The following is a 23,456-nucleotide window of genomic DNA, read 5'->3' on the forward strand; positions in this document are numbered from 1 at the left end:
CAAAAACTAGCCGTTAATGGCTATTGAAAATGGTAATATTACCGTTTTAAACGGTAGGCACGCGGGTCGTGTTGTGCTGGGCCGTGCCTCGTGCCTGCGTGACGTGCCCAACACCGTGCCACGTGCCAGCACGCCGGGCCACGGCCGTGCTCGTGCCGGGCCGTGCCTGGAAACCCACAAGGTTGTCCGTGGCACGACCCGTGGCACGAAGTTCAATTGGCGTGCCGTGCCGTGCCTGGGGTCGGGCCGTGCCGGGCTGCGTCGAAAGGCGGGCCGTGCTGGGCGACACGCGGGCCACCCCGGCCCGTGCCCAGGTTTACTCCCTCCGTTTCGTAATAATCGCAACAGTGGGTCCTAAACCTCTCATCCTCTGAGTGAACCTTAGTCGTTTCTTTCAAGGGGACGAAGGGGCTGCCATCCGATCCACCATTGGGGATGGTGAGAGTGTTAGACCCAATATCTTTTGCTTTATAAGTTTTCAATTTTTATTTTTTTTTCTCGATTAAACCATCTATGTTTCCTAGTATTCAAGTTGTGCATGACTATAATTGAACAGATTTAGGTTACAAAGTTATCACTTAAAAATTATTCCTCTGAAAATACGAATGAAGCAATGAATAAACTCATAAACTTGTATGATGTAATAAATCGAGAATGTGTTGAATTTTTATATTTATGTATTTAGATTCTTAGCCTTTTGAAGATAGATTCTTGTTTGTTTTAGTTAACCTTTTTTTTTTTTTTTGAGTTGTTATTTGTGAATTATAGGTAGAGCTGTCAATTCGTGTAGAGCTGTCAATTCGTGTAAACGGGTCGGGTTAGTGTGAGTCAGATTAACTCGGGTCGGGTCAATTTGGGTTAATGTCATAACCTATGCGGATTGGGTTCGTATTGGGTCATGCTTGAGTCGGGTCATATATCTTATCGAGTTTGGGTCGGGTTTAGGTCGGGTCAATAACGGGTCGGGTTACATTCGGATCGGGTGAATAATAGATCGGGTTTAATTCGGGTTTTAACGGGTTAAAACGAGTTAGGGTCATTCTCGGGTTCAGTTCAAGTCAATAATTTAATTTGCGGGTTATAATAGGTCGGGTCATTTCCAGGTCGGTTTATGTTCGGGTTCAGGTCTTAAATGTTGGGTTAATCTGGGTCTCAGGTTGATTTCAGGTCGGGGTATATCGGGTTCGGGTACATTTTTAATAGTTCATGTATAGACATTCACGTTTAATCATTATCAATTTCTTCATTTATTGTAAAAGAAATAATTTCAGATAAGCCCATATTCAAGCTAACAAGTTTAAACTACATTTTTTCAATTATTTTAGGATAAATAATTTCATATAAGTTCAAATACGAGTTTGGATGGTCTGGTACCGTGATACATAGTTGAAATATGACGACATTGATAAATCAAATATAAGGTGTTGACGTTAATTTGGTTGTGCCAATTTTATACTCAATTCTTTATTATTAGCTTTATGATTCGGATTACAATCCTTCTCAATTAGCTAGCTTCATTAAGGAAACATTTTAAAGCATTAATGTGTTAAACTAGATTACTAGCTATATTAGATAAGAGTATAAGAGTTAAGATATGTGTGTTGTGTGGGAAAGTTGATTTAAGGAATCAATGTGTAAGCAATGTTAAAGGTAGATTTGTCAATTTGAGTGTTTGGGTCGAGTTGGCTCGGTTCGGGTCAATTTGAGTTAATTGCATTACTATTCTGGTCGGGTTACATCAAGTTTGGGTCGAGTTAAAAACGGGTCGGGTTGAATTCGAATCGGATTAGTAACAAGTCGGGTTCAATCCAGGTCGGTTTGAATTCAGGTCGGGTTAGTAATAGGTTGGGTTGATTTCGAATTTCAACGGGTGAAAACGGGTGTGGGTCAATCTCCGGTTCATGTCGGGTTCAGTTCAGGTCAATAATTGACAGGTTATGTTCGGGTCGGGTCATCTTAGGTCGGGTTATGTTCGGGTTCGGGTCAAGAATCCTAAGGTTAACTCGGGTCTCGGGTTGGTTTCAGGTCGGGTCATATCGGGTTCGGGTCACCAATTTCTCGGGTTCAAACAGGTTAGGTCATGATCGAGTTCGGGTAAATTTTTCGGGTCGGGTTAGCTTTTGACAGCTATAATTATAGGTTCCGTATAATTTTTTTTTTTTTGAAGAATCTGTATAACAATATTTAATGAAAACTAGTGTCCTTTGGGAGTTTTTTTTTTTTTAAAAAAAAAAAAAAAAAAAAAAAAGACAATTTAGACAACCTTAATTTTTTTCTTTTTTTTTTTTTTTGAAAAAATATATTCAGCTATTATGAGATAGTTCAAATGAAATAACTTTAGTCAAAATAAATTAAATCAATTAAAGTCCACATTTTAAAATTAGTAACAATATTTTGTACTATTAATGTATACTATCTTCGCTCACATAGTAATCCCTACCTTATAAAAAGTACTTCTTCCGTTTCAAATTATATGACACGTTTTGACTTTGACACTATTCACAAATGTTATTTTAACTAGCTTTTGTGATTTAAATATAAGAAATTACATAGTCATGTGAGAATCTTGTTGGAATCCTCTTAATGTGTATGTATTTTCAAAATTTTAAGTTTTTATAATTTTACTTATTGATAATGAGAGATATTTACGATTGAGCTTATGCATTGGCAAGCGTGATTATAAACGTGTCATTTAATTTGGAACGGATGAAGTATAAGATTACTCTTATGAATAGTGTGATGCCAATTATACCCTTTAAATATGTATTTACATAAATACCCTCATTAATATGTACAAGTTTTTTTTAATGAATAGTGTTTGGACAATTATAACATCTAAAATGTTTATTTACTTATTTACCCTCATTAATGATAATTACCCTTTTTTTTAGAACTCTTAAGAATAATGCGCGAATATTTATACCCATAAATAAATTTGTTCTCATTATGCTGTCAATAACTAAATAGTGATGTAAAGTTAAACTGAAAGAAATTTCATATATGACTAGCTATGGCGTGCGCATCACGGGTGTTAACTGCCCTAGTAAATTTAAAAGGTAAAATAACCCTATGATCACTAATTTTTTTCAATGTTGACACTCACATGTTTCTTTTGGGAAGACTATCACTACTAGAAATAGACCGTTTTTCAACGGAATTGTTTCGACGGACCTAAATTCCGTCGGAAAATTCAAACTTTCCGACGGAATTAGGGTCTGTCAGAAAATTCCGTCGGAAAAGGTAGGTTACGACGGAAAATCCGTCGGAATTCTTGCGACGGAAATATTCCCTCGAAAATCCCAAATATTCCGACAAATTATTATTCCGTCGAAAATTTCCGACGGAATTTCCGTCGGAATTTTATTTAAAAAAAAACAACATAAAAACCCGAAAACCCTAATCCCTCTCCCCTTTCATTTTTCTTTTCTTTCTCCTCTCTTCTGCCTCTTTTTCCTTTCTCTCTCCTCTCCTTCCTCCTTCTTCTCCCCGTAATCTCTCTCCTCCTTCCTCCTCTGATCTCTTCTCCTTCTCTTCTCTATTTTCGATTGGCTTCTCCTCCTCCTCCTTTTCTCTTCTCTCTCATCAACCAAAACTAGCACCAGCCCAAAAACGATGAACTTTGAAGAACAAAATAGCATCCGGAATTTGAAGAACTTTGAAGAAATTTTTTCACCGGAATTTGAAGAACTTTTTTTGTAATTTTTTTTGGTTTTTTTTTCAGATTTTGATTTTAGATTTGTATATGTTTTTGTTTTTATTTTTTTTGTTCGGATTTTGTTCTTTAATTTGTGGTTAGATCTGATTGTTTTTATTTGTATATATTCAATTTTTCTGTATATTAGATTTGTTCAATTCGACGAACTCAATTTTCCTTTCCTCTGCTCATTTTTTTAATGATTTTTTTCGGTTTTTTTTTTTTTTTATTCTGGGTGGGGGTTCGATTTTCTCGGTTTTCAAGTTCCTGGGTTTTCGATTTTCTGGGTTAGTATAGTGGGTTAGGGTCTGGGTGGGTGTGGGGGTGGGGGTGGGGGTGGGGGTGGTCTGGGTGGGCGTTGTGGTGGGTGGGGGTGGGCGTGGGCGTGGTGGTGGGTAGGGGTGGTCTGGGTGGGGGTTGGGGTGGTCTGGGTGGGCGTGGTGGTGGGTGGGTGGTCTGGGTGGGTGTGTTGAGTGGTCTGGGTGGGTGTGTCGGGGTTTTTTTTATTTTTTTAACTTTTCCGACGGAAATATCCGTCGGAATATACCCCTTCTGACGGAAATTTCCGTCGGAACATCCCCAACTCTAACGGAAATTTCCGTCGGAACATCTCCAACTCCAACGGAATTTCAATTCAAGTCAACAAAAGCGCCGACAGAACAAAATCCGTCGGAATGGACCTTTCCGACGGAATATCGCAAAATTCCTACTAATGCGACGGTGTATTCCGTCGGAAATGGGCATTTCCTACGGAATTTCAGGGTTTTCCGACGGATTTTGTCCATCGTTGATTGACTGTTTTCTAGTAGTGTATGCTTAAGCACTCTTAAATTAAATTGCTTTGTTCCCTCAAAAAAGCTTTGTACAATTTGATACAAGTTCTCCACTCTTTATGAAGAAAATACAAGTTTATCATCTTGCGTAAAACGGTAAATAAATCAACATTTTTTTTTATTAAATATGAGCTCCATAGATGTTGACATAATTATGAATTTGTCATGTTGACTTGACATTTTAGTTGATTTATTTACAATTTTGCCACTTGATTCGTGATAAACTAGGGCTCCCTTTTTATGTCCCTGCGAATTATTCAAAAACTAATTTTTGCCTTGTGCAATGCACAGATTCATAAAAACAAGACTTGTAAATAATTATTGTACATTTTTAAAAAAACATTTGAATTTATTCAATGTCTACTTTTAAAAATCTCGGGTTAGTTATAATTTAAAATATTTTTATAAATTATCGCAAGTTTATATTCATTAAATTTTTTATCATGTTATTTACTTAAGGAAAAAATAAAAAAAAATCCGGAAATTTTTTTGCTGTGGATATGACACGTGTACTTTTGGGATAATTTTGGTGATTACTTTGTATATAATATAGATACCATAAAACTTCCATCTAAGTTAAATTCGTCCTTTCCTAGAAATTAGGAAAAGAAACCTTGTACTAATGTATGGCTAATTAATTTTTGCAATAACTAGCTTGATCACTAAGAAAATTGTGTTTTTTTTTGATGGAAAGATTGTTGTTAATTTAATTTGATATGGACAACAGTGCATTTGTGCTAATTCAAAAAATAAAAAAATAAAAAATAAAAATAAAAACGAAAAAACACCGATGACAAATTAATTTTAAAAATACGATTATAAATGGTCATTTGTATACGGGGATGCAATAAGCCTCATTATCATTATTTATTTAAATAATTTTTGTACACCATTATTATTATTATTATTATTATTATTATAAAATTTCAAAAACCTACAAAGTCAAATAAATTACAAGAAATTAGTGGGGAGTCGAGATACAATCTGGGCCCCCACGCCTCTAGCTATAGCGAACCCGATCCTGCTGAAGATGTGAGCAGTTGCACGAGCACCAATATCCTGAGTCCTAACGAACGCCTGAATCCGTTTCAGCAACGCAACGACATCCTTCTCTAATTCCCCCAATGAAGAAAAGGAGAAAGGAAGAAAACCATAACCAATAGCTCTGCAACGCTCCCCATACTTGTCCCGCTTCTGCTGAGCAGCAACCGACACAACACGACCAGGAACGAAATCAGTTAACCCAAATTGTGTTAAAGGAGAAGACCCCGTCAAGTCAACACACACATCAAGGCCTCTATCCCAGGAATAAAGTAACACATCTGCAAGTCGAAGAACCCCATCATTCCCTCCAGCCAACCCAACGTTAACCTCCTTTCTTGCAGAAATCCCAGACCGAAAACAAATATCAACAAGGGTATTGCGAACAACATTATGTAGATATTTAATATCCACCATCCCAGCACAAGACACTGCATGATTCCCAAAAATATCTCCATCAAAAACCCTTGAGCAAGCAGAACACGGTGTCAAAACGGAAAACAAAGGAACACACAACCGGTAGCAAAGAACAGAACGGTAAGGCTTACCATTCATAGTCTGACCCAATAACGATATTGGGACCGCCTGCAACCAGGCAGAAGTGTGATCCTCCTGCTCGGACTTCCATAAGGCAACCTGACGTGGAGATACGGAGAAAGTAGATGTTGTAGATGCAGTAACCTTCGTGAAATATATATCTACCAATTTCTTCATGAGTTTAGGGGCAGTGATCTCACTAGGGTTGCTCAAAAGGTCAGTCTCCACAATCCTATTAAAAAGACTAAGAGCATCATCGAAGGCCGGTCCCGGACTAACAATACCAGAATTGCAAAGAAGCGTAACCTGAAGACCAGTAGACTGCAAACGCAATGCAAGGAAAGCATAGTGCCGAACATCACCCGCTGAATAAACACCCGGTCCTCCATAAGTATAAGGTAAAGTGGCAAGTCACCATTGCCAATCACCAAAGCCAGGTTCTGAAGTAGTTACAATGCGCTCCAAAGAAGCCCGTAAGGCCACATCAAAAGAAATCTGGGCTACTTCAAAAAGACGAGGGGACAAGTGCGCATAGCATAATAGAGTTTTGAAACCCCAGTACACGCACGAAGTAGTAACAACTCACATTAGGGATCATCAAGCTTAGCAACAGCATCCATTAGCATAATGGTCTTCGACACTCTCTGCAAAACAAGCGCACCACAAAAAAAGGAATCCGCACTGACAGGACCACCAAGAAACTTAACACCATGTACAGGACGAGCAATATCTGGAGGAAAGACACCTACGAGACGGCTACATGGGTCCTCCGTGGGCCAGAAAACTTCCGTTTTCTCATTGTATACATGGAGGCCGAGACGAGGTCCCTCCGCCAAATTCAACTCCATAACCTTTCCTACCACTAAGGTGTCACCAATAATAGTGTCGTCATCCAAATACCAAGCCTGCAAACATAAGTCAAAATAATCCCTGATTCGGCACACCAACGGATGGAGAACCAAAGCAAAAAGCAAAGGGCCAAGAGGATCACCCTGTTGCACACCTTGACATGACCATAAGATATGCTCCCCATAAAACAGCCTGGCTAGAGTATATTAATAGAATTCAACCCAACTCGAGAGAGTTGAACAATGGAGACGAACCTCACGCAACAATGTCATACGGTCAACCAAATTAAAGGCATTCTGGAAATCCACCAGCAACATAGAGAGGCCAACATCACCACCACGAGCCTCGACCAAACAATTAACTGCATGAAGAATAGCCTCACCACCCGCCGGCACCCCAACACCAACTGAAGACTTCCTAAATAACTTCCCAGACGTGGACCAATTAAAGCATCCCCAACCTTTGAAACCAGACACCTCCAAAGGGTACCCACAGCAATAGGTCGAATACCACCACCAGGCTTAACAAGTGGCGTGAGAGGAGCACTAGCAATATATTCTCCCAACACAGCAGGACATTTCCAAGCAAGAAAGAGATTAACCACCTGCGTAATAGAGTCCACCAACTCATCTGAAATAGAAATTGCAGCACCACTCAAGCAATCCATAAGGTGTTGAGCACGTAAGCCGTCTCTACCGCATGATGTACCACGCGGAAAACCCCTAATCTGGTCCTAAACAACAGCAGGAGTAGCAATAAGTTGATGATCAACGGGAATATCCGGTAATTAGATAGGAGTCGGAAAGGAAGGGTGTTTAGCTTGTAAATTTTGCTTAATATTACGCTTATTAGACAAATATTGCTTAATATTACGCTTAGATAAATATTGCTTATTATTATATAGTCTTTTTAATGCAAATGAGGCTTACACTAAGGAAAAGAAGGAAAAAAAACACAAAACAACCAAATACACTATCAAGAAAGAACAAGACGTGATAAAGCCACCCCTTGCACATCCTCATCAAGAATCTTACGAAGCTCTAAAGGAGCACTATGATATACTAGTAATGTATGTGTATGTGTGTATGCGTGTTTTATTTTCCATTTTTTTTAGTTTTTATTAGGGTATGTAAATGTCTTCATCCAATTACACTCATTTTGCTGACATAGTTCCGTTCATTTAATCATGGAGGACAAGTACGTGGGAGTAAAAGAAAACAAAAATGTAGTATTTCTTTTGCACCTTTCAAAAGGAAGAAAAAAAAATTTGTTTGCAAAATATGGAAAGTCGTAACAAAATGTAAAATTCAATCCGAGCAAAGTCATTCCTTTGATGGCAAGTTTGGTTTGGTGATGCAAAATTGACCAACTAACTATCCCATGCCCGGACCTCCGCAAAGTGGTTATCGGAACAGCAGGGACGAGGTTTGGCGGCGGGAATTGGGTATCAACCAGTGCATTAGGGAGGACCTCAAAATTGATGACCCACCACTGACTCCTTCAATAATACACGTGTAAGTCATGCAAATAATCCTCATCAATCTGGACAACTTATGGGTAATGGGCAAAATATGCCACCTAGACAGATGCATAATATTGGACTTCCTCTTGATCATGCTCCCTTAATTCCACATGTCCCGTACATGCTGCCCCACCACATTTTTCATGGTCTTGATCCAAATCGGAACCAAGGCACAGGTCTCACTCACAATCTGCCTCAAACTGGGCCACCTTGGTCTATCTTCCACGGCCTAGATCCTTATGTTGAAGCTTCATCAGTATTTGGGCCTTATTTCCCTAGACCTCAAGATGAACCACATTATCGAGGCATCCTTTTTCAAGATTTGGGCCACACCTCTATGAATCTGGTTCCCAATCATGTTTATAACGGAGATTTTTGTTGCTGTGAATGATGCTGTACAAAAATTAGCTCCTAAGTGTTTCGGGGTTTTCTGATGTCCTGCGGGAGAGTTATAATTCCGAGACTGGAACCGGACACCTGTACCTGCAAAACAAACGGACTCTCCAGGTGGTTTGGAGGTCCGCCTCCAACAGTCAAGTTAGTACTTGTTTACGGAGTAATTAATGCGGAATATTGTAATTGAGTTTCTCTAGGTGAGAGTGTTTAATGTGCGTAATCCCCTTTAATGAGGACTAATGAAGGTATTTATAACCTTGGGAAGCGTGCCACTCTCTAGGTTTAGGTTAAACCTATGGCTGACTGGGCCTCCCACCAAGATTGGGCCTTGTTGGCTGATTTACCCATTTGGCATGGATGGACACGTGTCGCGTCGCAATTGGTCCATGGAGGACATATCTCTGGTTGACACGTGGCAGGCTCCCATTGGCCTACGTGAAGGACACGTGGCGGAACCTGGTTGGTCCACGTGTCAGATGGTGATTGGTGGATAAAAATCCCCTAATCATTTGCCCCTCACAGGTGGCACGTGACTGGTCTCGTGTTACCTGTGACAGGTGTCACACCGTAACAGGCGACGACCTGCTACAGGTGTCACTCGGCGAAAGGCCAAGAGATTTTCCCGCCCAAATTTTGAATTTGGGAGTGACCCTTCGCCTTCTCATTTTTGCCTATATAAGGGTGTGTTGACTTCAATCATTTTCACACTTGAGAACTTTTGAAGAGAACATTCGGACCCCTGAACTTGCTCAGACATTCCGGACTCTTTTTGCCTACCGCCTGCTCTGACAAGCCGGCTACTCAGAATTCTCAGAACTTCGTCAACTTCACTTGTTCAGGTAATCGTCGGTTCTCTCACTCTTTTATCTTTTCTTTATTTTATTTTTTTTTTTGAAATGGCACCACGGAAGCACACGACACGACCTAGGTTAGTGATCAGTCGGTCACCAGGGACGGCTGAATCTAGGACTAGGAGTGCCGCCTGCCCTTTTCCGAACCAATCTTTGCCCTTTATACAAAGTCCGACTGTCTCTGTGTCTATGCAGAACATAATGGCCAGAACAAAGAGAACTGCTAGGATTACCAACTCAGACGGCTCCTCCTACCAGGTGCCGATTAGTGAGACATCTGATCAGGCGCCAGATGCTGAAGTAAACCAAGGCGGCTTGACCGTCGACAGCTCTGAAGGAGGGGTCAAGGTGGTCCCTTCCCATTTTACAATTGACATGTCTACCTTTTCTCCCGCTCCTATCGAAGGAGAGGAGGCGGGCCCCTCTGGAAGAGGAGAGGAGTCGTCCTCTTCGGATTCGTCAGAGGACAAGTCCGAGTCTAGTTCTTCTGGTCATACTTCTCTAGACACAGAAGAGAAAAACAACCGCCTACAAGAGGTGAGGCTTTCTCATGCAGTTGAGAAGGGGGACAATTGGGCGGAGCCGTCCGCCTCTTACAGAGAGCAAAATACCCCTTACTACTGCACTGTCCCAAAAGGCCGGATCAAGGCCATGCAAGAGAAAGTGGGGAGCTTTATTGCGAATCACACAATGGGCCCCGGCTTTTTAGTTTTTGTGCCGGATCCAAAGGACACAGTCGTCTGACCGGCTGGTACCAGCTACGATAGCGCCTGCTTCGGCTGCTACGAGGCGGGCATCAGAGCTGGGCTGCGCTTCCCACTACATCCGGCTGTTCAGCGGATCTTGGATGGGTATGAGTTGGGGTTATGGCAGTTAGCCCCAAACTCTTGGTTCAACGTTCTCGGCTATATGGCCGGGTGCGAACTGCACGGGGTGGAGCCAAACTTCGAGGCTTTCGCCCACATGAACTACCTCAGCCGGACCCCTAAGGCAGGCGGTACCGACTAGTATCAATTGACCAGCCACAGAGGCTACCTCATGACAAGAGGTAAAGAAAACAAGTGGAAGGATTGGCGAAGCACCTTCCTTATCATTGAGAGTTCAAACACGGAGCTGAACCAGCGCTTCAACAGATGGAACAGGGATCCGTCTCTTCTGGCAGGCAGTCGCAGCATGCCGCCTGTTCCCCCAAGAGCTAAGAAAGAGATCCTAGACAAAGGACTCTTTAAAATAGAGACGAGGGTTGACTCTACTACAGGGGTGCGAGAGCAAGTACCCCTGCACTTCGTCCCGAGCTTCAAATGGCTCTATGAAGAGTACTTTTTGGCCGCCTGTGGCCTCAGTAGTCGGTGCTCAAGAGGTAGCTGGCCTGTCGAATACTCTGTTTTGCCATTCATTACTGTTATGACTTTTTATTAACTTTGGTATTTGTTCTTGCAGCGGACGCCATGAGCAAAATTACCGCTTCCAAGACTGCGGCGGCTATGTTGCAAGCCTCTATTATGCAACAATCCTCTGCCGACTTTCCTAACAAGGAGGCGCCCTTGGTAAGTTCCAAGCCTTTCACCCCTTCTCCTTTTTGAAGTTGGGTTTATGCAGATACTGACCGTGTGCTCTCTCTTTTTTTTTTTTTTTTTTTTTAGACGGGCACTCCAAGAACTTCTTCTTCCCAACAGCCGGACTCCAAGACCCGAAGGACGACTGTTGCGAGCTCTCCTGGCGCGGCCAGGAAAAATGCGGCGGCCGAGAAACAGCCGCTCTCAAACTCCAAGCAGGCCGCCTAGAAGTATGGAACTGTCCTTGTGAATTCAGACTTGCTTCCTTTTTACTAGGTCTAACGTGCTTGTTTATGCCTGATGCAGCCGGCCCTCAGGAATCGGACCTGGTCGAGGTGGCCAAGTCTATGATCAAAGTCGTCCCTCCGGCTGAGAGAGAGGCGATTAGGGGTGTCGGTACCCTTGACCTAGACGGAATCGCAGGGGTCCATGCTGAGTTATACTTAGCATAATTTTGTCATTTAAACTCCAGGACGCCTGTTTTTTGTTTAAAAATTGACGCCTGTTTCCTTTTACTCAGGCTCTGCTCCAAGTGAACTGCCTTCGCAAGCCGCTTGATAGGAAGAACAAAGAGGTAAAGGCTGCTAAAGCTATGGCCGCCTCCGACTGTGATAAGGAAATGTTTCAAATTGCCCAAAATGAGATTTTGACAACTGATATTCTTTATTATCAGGCGCAGGCTACCTCTGCTATCCGAACTCAGTTGGAGGCGGCCGAGAAGATAAATAATGAGCTGGAGACGACCATCAACAATCTCAAGGCCGAGCTGAAACCTCTTCGCCAAAAAATGACCTCATACGACTCCTTGGAGAAATCCTTGGAGCGCGTTAAGGAGCGCTTGGCGACTCAGGAGAAGAGTCTTACTACGGAGCTCTCGGCAAAGGCCGAGCAAGAAAAGCAGGATCTGGTCCGAGAGATGATGGAAGACTCGGCTCAGATCCAGCGCCTGACCTGGGGCCGTCTCTTCCCCAATGCCGACTTTGCCTCATGGGAAAAAACGTATCGCCAGTGCTCTGAGAGATATAATCAAGAGATCCTGGCGGCTGCTGAGGACGAGGCGTTTGAGGAGGAGTATCCGGTAGTGGCCCTAGTGCCGCTTGGGGTAGATGCGTCGAAAAAAGATGCAGCTGAGGCCGAGTCAAGCAAGAAGAATTTTGACCAGGCGGCAACTGCTACTGTTGAAGATCTGCCCCCATCTTAAGCTTGTCTTTTATTTCTTCGGCCTGCGTGCCGTTTGTTTTTCCTTACCCGGCCAGGGGGCCGGGGCTCTGAATATTTTGCCGGTCTTTATGGCCGGCTTCTTTTGTATCTTTTACCTGGCCAAGGGGCCGAGGTTTTGAATATTTATGCCGATCTTTATGGCCGGCTGTTAATATAACTTAGGCAACCATTATTTTAGGTCGCCTTTTTGCCAAAATGTTTCGAATTTTCGAATTGGTGCTTTTATTTTGCTAAGCATCGAAACTCTGATATCCAGTTGCATACTATACCGACTGTTTGCATGGTCGATAGTTGTAGACAGGTAAGAGGTAGCCACACTGCCTATGCCCCTTCACGACTGGTTGTCTGTTACCAGGCTAGGCGATCAGTCGGCCATTTATCCAAATGTCTGACTCATTTCGAAGACTGGATCCCCTTTAGGCGGGCGGTCCTGTCATTTTTAGTATTAACCAAGTAGGAAGGTGGTTTCTTACCTGCCATGGTTTTAAGCAAAAAAAAAAAAAAAAAAAAAAAAAAAAAAAAAAAAAAAAAAACACTAAGCGGTCTAGGCCGGCTAGTCCCTGCTGTGTTAACTTAGTAAGAACAGGCGAAATATGGACACCTTTTTTTTTTTTAGTTTCATACCAAGTTTTAAGGAGTGACCAAGTAAACATGGTTGTTACTTAGACGCCAAGTGACTGAGTAGTAGGGGCTTCAAGCGGTGGGTACCGATTGTTCCCCTTTATTCGCCAATGTTTGTTGGCTATTAACTCATAAGGTACAGACTGTTCTTATCCCAAGTAGTTCAGTCGGTTGGTTGACACGGATGGTTACTGCAAACACTTGGACCTGATTAGTCGATTAAGTGAGAGGTATCCTTGTATGAGAAACGGCTACGTGGTTGTCTTGGTTAGACAGTCGTATAGGTGCCGTGTAATTATTTTATAAAACAATGTTCCACCCAAAAGGGAGCTGCTCACTGCGACGAATTTCATCCGGATGGATGCCGCCGGACGCCTGCTATGATGTTGGGACAGGTCGGATTAGTTTAACATTTGAATCAGTTGGCATGGCGCCTGATCTGACCATTTCGGCCATGAGCCTTTGATAGTTCTTGGTGAACTATGTTATGGGAGAGTAGCCGAATGTTTGTCAGTAGGCATGCCCCTCTTAGTACAAAATTGAATGAAACAGTAAACTTTTATTAAGTAGCTCTCGGCTATTTACATCATTCAAAAATAATATTTCTTAAGATTATCTACATTCCAGGTTCGAGGCAACGATTGGTTGTCTGGTGTTTCCAGACGGTAGGTACCGTCCCTGACCTCTTCATAGATTCGGTAGGGTCCTTCCCAATTGGGAGTTAATTTGCCAGACTCATTAGCCCTACCGTCTGCTTCCATCTTTCTTAGTAAAAGGTCCCCCACTTTGAGTGGACGCCTGTGTACTTTTTTGTTGTATGATCTGGTCATTCTCAGGCGGTAAATTTCATGGCGCAAGACTGCATTGCCCCTCCTTTCTGGGAGTGAGTCCAAGGCCAGGCGCATGGATTCCCAGTTTGCCTCTTCGTCATATAACATTACTCGAAGAGTCGGCTCGTAGTGTTCGATTGGCAGAACAGCTTCTGCCCCATAGGTTAGGAGAAAAGGGGTCTCTCCAGTCGATCCTTTTTCAGTCGTCCTAATGGCCCAGAGAACATGTGGTAGTTCATCTGCCCATAGGCCGCCTGCTCGCTCAATCTTTTTCTTGAGTCCGTCTGAGATGATTTTATTAAAGGCTTCTACTTGGCCATTTGCTTGTGGACGGCCGACTGATGCAAAGTAATATGAGATACCTTGGTCACCCAACCAGCTTTTGAGAACAGGAGTCTCAAATTGGGGACCATTATCAAAAACCATAGACATGGGAACCCCGAACCGAGTGATGATATTTTTCCAGACGAATGAAATCACATCCTTCGTCTTGATTCCCTTGACAGCCTCCGCCTCTACCCATTTAGTGAAGTAGTCGACTGCCACAAGTATATACTTCCTACCGCCTGTAGCAGGCGTATAGGGACCCAGAATATCCATGCCCCACTTAGCAAACGGTAGTGGGCTATGAATGGTAGTGAGGTCGGTAGCTGGACGGTGAATTAGCTTGCCAAACTTTTGGCACTTGTCACATTTTTTCACCATCTCCATTGCATCTGCTTCCAGAGTAGGCCAAAAGTAACCCTGCCGCCTTGCCCGTTGAGCAAGCGACCTGCCGCCTACATGGGAAGCGCAGTAACCAGAGTGGAGATCTTCTAGGATCTCTCGTCCTTTTTCTGGAGTAACACACTTCAAAGAAGGGTTGAAGATATCCCCTTTTGTGAAGTTCTCCCTTTATCATTTCAAAGCTGGTTGCTCGTTTTTTCAGTGCAGCCGCCTAGTGTTGATCATCCGGCAAGGTGCCGTCTGTGAGATACGTCCTGATTGGATCCATCCAGGTTGAACTTCTGTCTAAGATTCCAATAGGGTCTACCTCAATGCGTCTTTTCTCCATCACCTCCCAGAAAACAGTTCGTGGAGTATCACAGGAGGCCGAGGATGCTAATTTTGAAAGAGCATCCGCCTGGTTGTTTTCTGATCTCGGCACTTGAGTCAAATGAAAATCTTCAAGGGATCCGACTACTTGTCGTACCGCCTGTAAATAGTTGATCATTGCCGGATGGGTTGCTTCGTATTCGCCATTGTACTGACTCACTATCAATTGTGAATCAGAACAGGCGTTTATCTTTCTTGCCCCTTCCGCCTTACACATGCGGATTCCGGCTAGTAAGGCTTCATATTCTGCCTCATTGTTTGAGGCCTGAAAATTGAAACGTAGAGCATACTCGTACCTGTCGCCCTCTGGCGACTGACATATGACGCCTTCTCCACAACCATTTGAAGTAGAGCTCCCGTCCACATATACCTTCCAGACTTGGTCTGGAACTTGAGAATCAGGGGGACGAGTCATTTCAACAATAAAATCAGCAAAGGCTTGCCCCTTCACTGCTTTCCTAGGGTCGAATGTGACTTCGAGGCTCTGAATTTCTATGGCCCATTTGATCATCCGGCCTGACGACTCCATGGTGGTCAGTGGCCGCTTGATAGGTTGATCTGTGTACACGACGACTGCATGTGCCAAAAAGTAGGGCTTCAATTTTTTAACAGCCATGAAGAGTGCGAGACCAAATTTCTCCACTAAGGGATACCTCAACTCGACATTTTTCAGTACATGACTGACAAAGTAGACCGGGAACTGGAAGCCGTCTCTTTCAGCAAGAAGGACAACACTTAAAGCATGATCTGAGACGGCCAGATACATGTAAAGTACTTCTTTGGGCAAAGGACTGACCAGCCTCGACAAGGAATGCAAATGAACTTTTAACTTTTGGAAGGCCGCCTCAGCATCCGGCCCCCATTCAAACCTTGCCTTTTTCTTAATGGCCTGGAAGAAGTATAAGCATTTGTCACCTGATCGACTTAGAAATCTTCCCAAGGCCGCCAGACAACCTGTTAGCTTCTGAACCTCTCGGACGGTACGAGGCGACTGCATGTCGATGACCGCCTGCACCTTCTCAGGGTTTGCCTCTATTCCTCTCTGATTGATAAGAAATCCGAGAAATTCCCCAAACTCAACTTCGAATACACATTTCTTGGGATTGAGCATGACATGGTTCTGCCTGAGTGTGGAAAAAGTTTCTCGGAGGTCCGACAGATGATCTATCTGAAGCTTAGACTTAACAATCATATCATCAATGTATGCCTCGACGTTCCTCCCAATCTGATCAAAGATACAGTATTTATCATTCGCTGGAAGGTGGCCGGGGCATTCTTCAGACCAAACGGCATGACCGTGTAACAGTATAACCCTTGATCAGTGACAAAGGTCGTCTTCTCTTGATCTTTCTTCCATAAAGGAATTTGATGGAAACCAGAGTAGGCGTCCATAAAGCTCATCAAAGCATGAGCGGCTGTTGAGTCGACCAGATTATCAATTTTAGGCAGAGGGTAACTGTCTTTTGGGCACGCCTTGTTTAGGTCCGTGTAGTCCACACACATTCGCCAGGTACCATTCGGCTTTTTAACAAGAACTACATTCGCAACCTAGTCTGGGAAGTAGCATTGCTAAATGAACCCTGCATCAAGTAGTTTCTTAACTTCGACGGCTGCCGCCTGACTTCTTTCTTCGCCATGGTTCCGCTTCTTCTGCCTTACCGGCTTCTTTTTCGGATCCACGGCCAATTTATGTACCGCCAGGTCAGGGCTGATGCCTGGCATTTCATGGACTTCGAATGCAAAGATGTCTTTGTATTCATTCAAAAGTTGATGAAAGTCATCACCCTAAACTCTCAGAGCAGTCGTCCCAACCTTGACTATTCGGTCAGGGCGCGAGTCGTCTAGGATCAGGTCCGTATGCTGACCAGCCGGCTGAGGGTGGAATTCATCTGACCACTCCTCTGCCAAGGATTGCTATTTTCTCTTTTTTCTTGTGGCCCCCATCTGGGCAGCCTTTCTTTTATTGCCGCCTGCTTCTTGAACAGGCGCACTCTCCTTGACATTGTCAAGGTCTGTTTTTCCACCTCTTGACCCAGCGGCCATGACAGTGGGCTTAATATCCGAGAGATAGCACTCTCGGGCCATCTTCTGATCTCCCCTTAGGGAGCCGACTGTTCCATCATCCCTCTCAAATTTGAGCAACATAAGAGACGGGATTATAACAGCCTTGGAATTATTCAGGGTTGGTCGTCCCAGAATCGTGTTGTAGGCCGAGAGTTCCTCAACTACCAGGAACCGGACCACCATGTGGCGACCTTCTCCTTTTTCACCCAGGCGGATGGGTAAATCCACTCGTCCCACTGGGTGGACGACTCCTCCTCCAAACCCTACTAGAGGGTGGGATACCGGATGTATGCAATCAGTCTGATACTTGAGCTTAGACAGACATTTGCTACTGATAAGATCTGAGGAGCTTCTGGTATCTATGAGGATTCGGCCAACTCTCTGGTTGGCCACTTTGCATTCAATAATAATAGGGTCGTCATGCGGCCCCCTTACCCCTCCTAGATCTTCTTCAGTGATGACAATTTCAGGAAATGAATATTTGGAGGGCCGTTCTTGGTGAACGGAATTGACGTCTAGTCGCCTGATATTGTTCTTATTTCCCCTGATAGTGGGGCCGCCTCCCGAGAAGCCGCCTGCAATGGTGTAGACGACTGCATCATCTGTATCAGAAATGTCGGCCTGTTGATTCTTTTTGGCCGACTGCTTTTTCAAGGAAGTGTACCCCTTAGATTTCTTGACATAAGAGTCAAGATCGCCTTGTTCAGCCAAGCGGTCCAGATACCGCATGAGACTGATGCATTCCTTGGTTTGATGACCAACATCTTCATGATAATCACAGAATTTTTCTTGGTTCCGATTGCTCGCAGAACCCTTCATGGGGGCTGGCTTCTCAATTAAGATCCGCCCCTTGATTTCTTTTAGGATAGCTTGGCTATCCCTGTTAAACACATACTTTGGGGAGTATGGTTTGAATTCTTTCTTCTTCTTCTGGGCCGGCTGTTTAGAGGAATTGGCCGCCCAGACCTCTTTTCTCTTTTTCTCATCTTTGTTGGACGACTGTTTCTGTCGTCCTTCTTTCTTGTCGAACCTCTTTCCGTCTGACTGCTTTCCAGTACTACAAAGATCAGTCGCCTGTATATAGGCTTCTGCTTCAATCAAGGCTTCTTGAAGAGTCGCCACCCTCTTTCGAACCAAATCAAATTTGAAGGTCGACCCGTCCTTGAGACCTCTAAAAAAGTCAGTATAAGCTACCTCATCTAGTAGCCCTTGAATCTGTATTCTCATCAGGTTAAACCGCCTGATGTAAGAACGAAGCCCCTCCTTCTCGCCCTGCTGAATCGTCCCTAAATCAAGGGTCGTCTTCTTTGCAGGTATGTTCATGGCAAAGTTGGAGGTGAATAAGTAAGCAAGCGTCCTGAAGTTGTTCACACAACTAGTCGGTAGGTTGCCGAACCATTGTTGTGCGATTCCTTTAAGAGTCGCTGGGAAACACTTGCACCAAGTGGGATCATCCAACCCTTGAAGGTACATCAGGTTGGTGAATGCCATCAAATGGTCTTCTGGGTTAGTAGTGCCGTCATAGGCGCCTACTAACACATTTTTCACTTTTGCCGGCTGAGCGGCTTCAGTAATTTCCTTGGAGAAGGCCGACGGCTGTTCCCCAAGTCTAAGCAACCGTAGCTGCCAGTCCATAGGTTGGACATTTTTTGCCGCCTGTCCTCCAAACAGAGGTGGCTGCAGAAAATATTGTTGCGGTACAAATGGTAAGTTTGGCACCGCCTGGTCACTTTGAAAATCAGACCGACGGGAGGTACCGCCTGTCTGACTCTCATGATTTGACTGAGCATACCTCATAGAGGTATTGCGCAGACTATCCTGAAAATCTAAAGTAGAGGCCGACTCTGACAGTCGGTCGTTCCTCTTCTGCTCTAGCAATAGCCGAGCATCTGTATATGTTTTCTTCGGCCCATCCGCCTGAATATGACGAATGGGTTTCCTCTTTCCTGGAGTAGGAAAGCGGTACTTTTTGAAATCAAGGACAGGAGGCTCCCACTTCCTAGAGTTAGGATAAGGGGTCGCCTCTCGCCCTCGAACAGGCTTCCTCTTTCCTGAAGAGGAAGGTTTCTTAGCCGACTGCTCCTTGGCCGGAACAGGTGTCTTTTTATTGATCAGCTCCTGAATCTCTCCCTTGAAGCCCCTCATGAAGGTCATGAGTTCGTTCCCTGTAATGGGATCAGACCCATTAGTCGGCTGCTGCTGAGCAGGCGGTGCGCCGACTGGATCATTGTGTCCAGTTTGAGGATCTTCCCGTTCTCTCCTTTCGGTATGACGGGTGCCCCGGGCCCCTAGGGTCCCGTCTGAAGCTGTATGAGCTTCAACTTCAAACTCTTCTTCAGTATCATGGTCCGACTGAACTTGAGGGTCGTCCAGGGGACGCCTCTCTTCAGGAGTCGGTACAGACGTGGATGCCATCTCAAAAGTACTCTCCCCACAGACGGCGCAAAAATGTTTCGGGGTTTTCTGATGTCCTGCGGGAGAGTTACAATTCCGAGACTGGAACCGGACGCCTGTACCTGCAAAACAAACGGACTCTCCGGGTGGTTTGGAGGTCCGCCTCCAACAGTCAAGTTAGTACTTGTTTACGGAGTAATTAATGCGGAATATTGTAATTGAGTTTCTCTAGGTGAGAGTGTTTAATGTGCGTAATCCCCTTTAATGAGGACTAATGAAGGTATTTATAACCTTGGGAAGCGTGCCACTCTCTAGGTTTAGGTTAAACCTAGGGCTGACTGGGCCTCCCACCAAGATTGGGCCTTGTTGGCTGATTTACCTATTTGGCATGGATGGACACGTCTCGCGTCGCAATTTGTCCATGGAGGACATATCTCTGGTTGACACGTGGCAGGCTCCCATTGGCCTACGTGAAGGACACGTGGCGGAACTTGGTTGGTCCACGTGTCAGATGGTGATTGGTGGATAAAAATCCCCTAATCACTAAGGTTTGATGGTTATTGTGGTAAGGGTCTTAGCGGCGGGTTAGTAGTGTTTTGGTTTTCCCTGCTTCGAGTAGTACCTATCTCGGTTTCCCCAAATGTTATTTTGTGTGAAGTTTGTACTCTAAATGATGAAATAAAATATATAATGTTTGTGTATGGATCACCTGATTTATCGGGTCGCTCTTCTGTTTGGGCTGAATTTACTCATCTTTTACAAACCTATCACAAAGTGCTTCTAATTGGGGATTTCAATCAAGTTGAATACAACACAGACAAAGTTGGGGGTTCAGCAAAAATTACGGGACAAACACAGTTCCAGGAATGGAAAATTGATAGTGGCTTGTTACATATCCCTTTTACTAGACCTACTTTTACCTTGACTAATGGTCATAATAATAGAGATCCTACCTTTTAACGATTAGATAAAGCTTTTGGAACACATTACTAGTTGCTCGATCATCCGGAAGCCTCTCTTCTTCACCAGCCTATTCTGTTTTTGGATCATGCAGCTATAATTCTTCAGGATAAACCTGAATTCACTCCTCATCGGCCATACAGAATTGAAAACTGGTGTCTTCTTTCAAAAGAGGTGGCGAACATCATTTCTTTATCTTGGTCCCTGGAAGTTTCAGGTTCTCCTATGTATACTATTTCTAGAAAGCTGGAGATTTTGCGTAGTAAGCTGCTTAAATGGTGTGTCAATCACAAGAATCTCTGGGGCATCAACTGGAAGGAGTTGCATACTTCTATTTCCCCCCTAGCTCGAAATTTGAATTCCAAACTTCATCGACATCTGTTCCTCTCTTTTCGGGACGAGAAGATTGCTTAATCTCAGGCTGCTTTTTTGTATTGGAAGCAACGGGCTAAGATTAAATGGGATGCCTTGGGAGATTGTCACTCTCATCTTCTCTTCTCCTATGTCCAGGCCTGTCGCCGTAAAGATAAAATTCAGGGTCTTTTAGATTCAAATGGCAGTTGGGTGGTTCATGACCATGACGGTGTTCGTAAAATCATTCTTGATTATTTCTCGCATCTGTTTTGTTCTCCATATGAGCACATTAACCTGCTTGATTTTGACTGGGCTACTATGAACCTTCCTCACCTCTCGCCTTCTGGTAAGGTTGACCTTATGATTCCTATATCTGCTGCTGAAATCAAGCAAGTTATGTTCAACATTAATGACTCTAAAACCCCTGGTCTTGAAGGATTCACTTCTGCGTTCTTTAAATCTCATTGGACTACTGTCGGCCCTTCAGTTATTTCTACTGTGCAATATTTCTTCCTCCATGGTCACATGCTTCGTGAACGGAATCGTACCTTCATTGTTCTCCTCCCCAAGGTGGATCATCCACAACAGCCTTCTCAGTTTCGCCCAATAGGTTTATGCAATGTCCTTTACAAATGCATTGCCAAATGCATTGCTTTTAGACTTCGAAAAGTTCTGCCTTCCCTAGTGTCGGATTCCCAGAATGCTTTTGTACCAGGGAGACTTATGTCTGATAATAGCCTTACCGATCATGAGTTTTTTTCTTATATGAATCGATCCCGGGGTCGTACTATGTCTACTGCTCTGAAACTGGATATGAACAAAGCCTATGACAGGGTCAACTGGAAGTTTCTGTGGCAGGTTCTTCGGGTTTTTGGCTTCCCTCCGTATTGGATTCACATCATTCAGCAGTGTGTTTCTATAGTTTCCTATCAAATCCTCGTTAATGGAAATCTTACAAAGATCTTCCGACCTGCGCACAGGCTTCCTCAAGGGGATCCTTTATCTCATATTTATTTGTCCTCTACATAGAGTTTTTTTTTGCTATGATCCGCAGGGCTGAAAGAGATCATATTTTTCGAGGCATTACAATCTCTAGACATGCTCCTTCGATCTCACATCTGTTTTTTGCTGATGATTCCCTTCTTTTCTTTTAGCCTTCTCCTACGGCTTGTAATGAAGTTCTGCAGGTGGTCCAATAGTTTTGTGCCCTCTCGGGGCAGATGGTAAATTTACAGAAGTCCTTTGTCCGGTTAAGCCCTAATATGCCTGATGACTATCGAGATTTTTTAGCTTCTACTCTGTAGCTAAAAGTGCAAGCATCCTTGGGTTCGTACTTAGGTCTTCCGGTGGATATTGGCAGAAGTAAACGTAAAGCTTTTCAACCCCTCATTGATACGATTGTTAATCGGTTGAGCGGCTTTGCCTCCCTTCATCTTTTTGCTGCAGCTAAGTTGGTAATTATTAGCTCCGTTTTGGTTACTTCTCTTAATCATGTTTTATCGGTGTTTAAGATTCCTTCCTCAGTCACTGATGCCATTAACAATCTTTTGATCCGTTTCTGGTGGAAGACTAATCCTCACTCTAAAGGTCTTGCTATGGCCCCTTCCTCCCTTCTCTTTCGACCTAAAGGTTTTGGGGGATTAGGACTTTGACACCTGGGTTTTTTCTAACTCAGCCTTGTTAGCTAAGCAATCTTGGCGTATTATACAGAATCCTTAACTGCTCATTTCTCGGGTTATCCATTCCAAATATCCTTCACTTCTGAATCTTCGCGCTTAAGACCGTATTTCTAGACCTTCCTGGGGTTGTAGAAGCTTAATGGAGGGTTTTAGGTCCCTGTTGATGGGTCTTAGCTGGAAGATAGGAAATGGTTCTCAGGTTCGTATTCTTCAGGATTCTTGGGTGCTAGGGACATCTATGCAGTTCAAGGACTCTTTAGCTGGATCGGTTCACCCGACTCTAGTGTCTTCTCTTCTGGATCCATGCACTAACGCATGGACCCTTCTTTGGTTCATGGTTTATTTCCTCCTCTACTTATGGATGATTTTTTTTACTGGAAATTCACTCAAGATGGGGTTTTTTCTTCAAATTTGGCATATGCGAATCTGATCCGCCACTCGGATTTTTTTCCTCAAGATGCATCCTTGGTCTTTCCGTTAGGGTGGAACAAACTGTGGGCTTTAACTGTTCTCCCCAGATGGAAACTCTTTGTTTGGAGGTTGTTTCATGATGCACTTTTAGTGGCGCTTAAATTACGCAACAAGGGTGTCACTATAGACCCTAATTGCTCCTTTTGTCACCTTTGCTCTAAGTCGACTGATCATCTCTTCCTTCAGTGCTCGTTTACTCGGCGTCTCTGGATTTTTGGTCCCTTGGGTGTTCGGATTCCTACGACTGATCTTTCTTTTTCACAGTGGTTCACTTCCTTAATTTCTTCTATCATCACACTTGGGGATTAGTCGGCCTTGAACTCTATTTTTTCTTTCACTTGGGCCATTTAGGTCCTCAGAAATAACATTCGGTTTCGGGGAGCTCACTGGTCTCCTGCAGCTGTGTTTCAAATTGCTCAGGACTGGTTCCTTCGTAGTTCTACACCTAGGGACGATACCCTGGAAGATGTTGCCCCTCCCCTTGGTTT

The 23,456-nt window shown here is 43.8% G+C and overlaps 1 protein-coding gene across 1 annotated transcript; it reads left to right on the forward strand.

Moving 5' to 3' along the window:
* The first annotated feature begins 20,194 nt into the window (after window positions 1-20,194).
* On the forward strand, window positions 20,195-22,470 carry LOC110698221. Its single transcript, XM_021875620.1, has 5 exons — window positions 20,195-20,435; window positions 20,559-20,742; window positions 21,025-21,676; window positions 21,973-22,005; window positions 22,123-22,470. The coding sequence occupies exons 1-5, from the start codon at window positions 20,195-20,197 to the stop codon at window positions 22,468-22,470; spliced, it is 1,458 nt and encodes a 485-aa protein (XP_021731312.1).
* Window positions 22,471-23,456: the final 986 nt, after the last annotated feature.

This window comes from Chenopodium quinoa, unplaced genomic scaffold, assembly GCF_001683475.1.
Source record: "Chenopodium quinoa cultivar QQ74 unplaced genomic scaffold, ASM168347v1, whole genome shotgun sequence".
Classification (NCBI taxonomy): Eukaryota; Viridiplantae; Streptophyta; class Magnoliopsida; order Caryophyllales; family Amaranthaceae; genus Chenopodium; species Chenopodium quinoa.

Bases quoted from the DNA above. Each gene is read 5' to 3' on its own strand.
- LOC110698221 (XM_021875620.1), top strand. From the start codon at position 20,195: ATGTTTGTGTATGGATCACCTGATTTATCGGGTCGCTCTTCTGTTTGG. The intron at 20,436-20,558 runs GTCATAATAATA...TGGATCATGCAG, and splicing joins TACTTTTACCTTGACTAATG to CTATAATTCTTCAGGATAAA. The intron at 21,677-21,972 runs GTTCTTCGGGTT...CTTTTCTTTTAG, and splicing joins ACTGGAAGTTTCTGTGGCAG to CCTTCTCCTACGGCTTGTAA.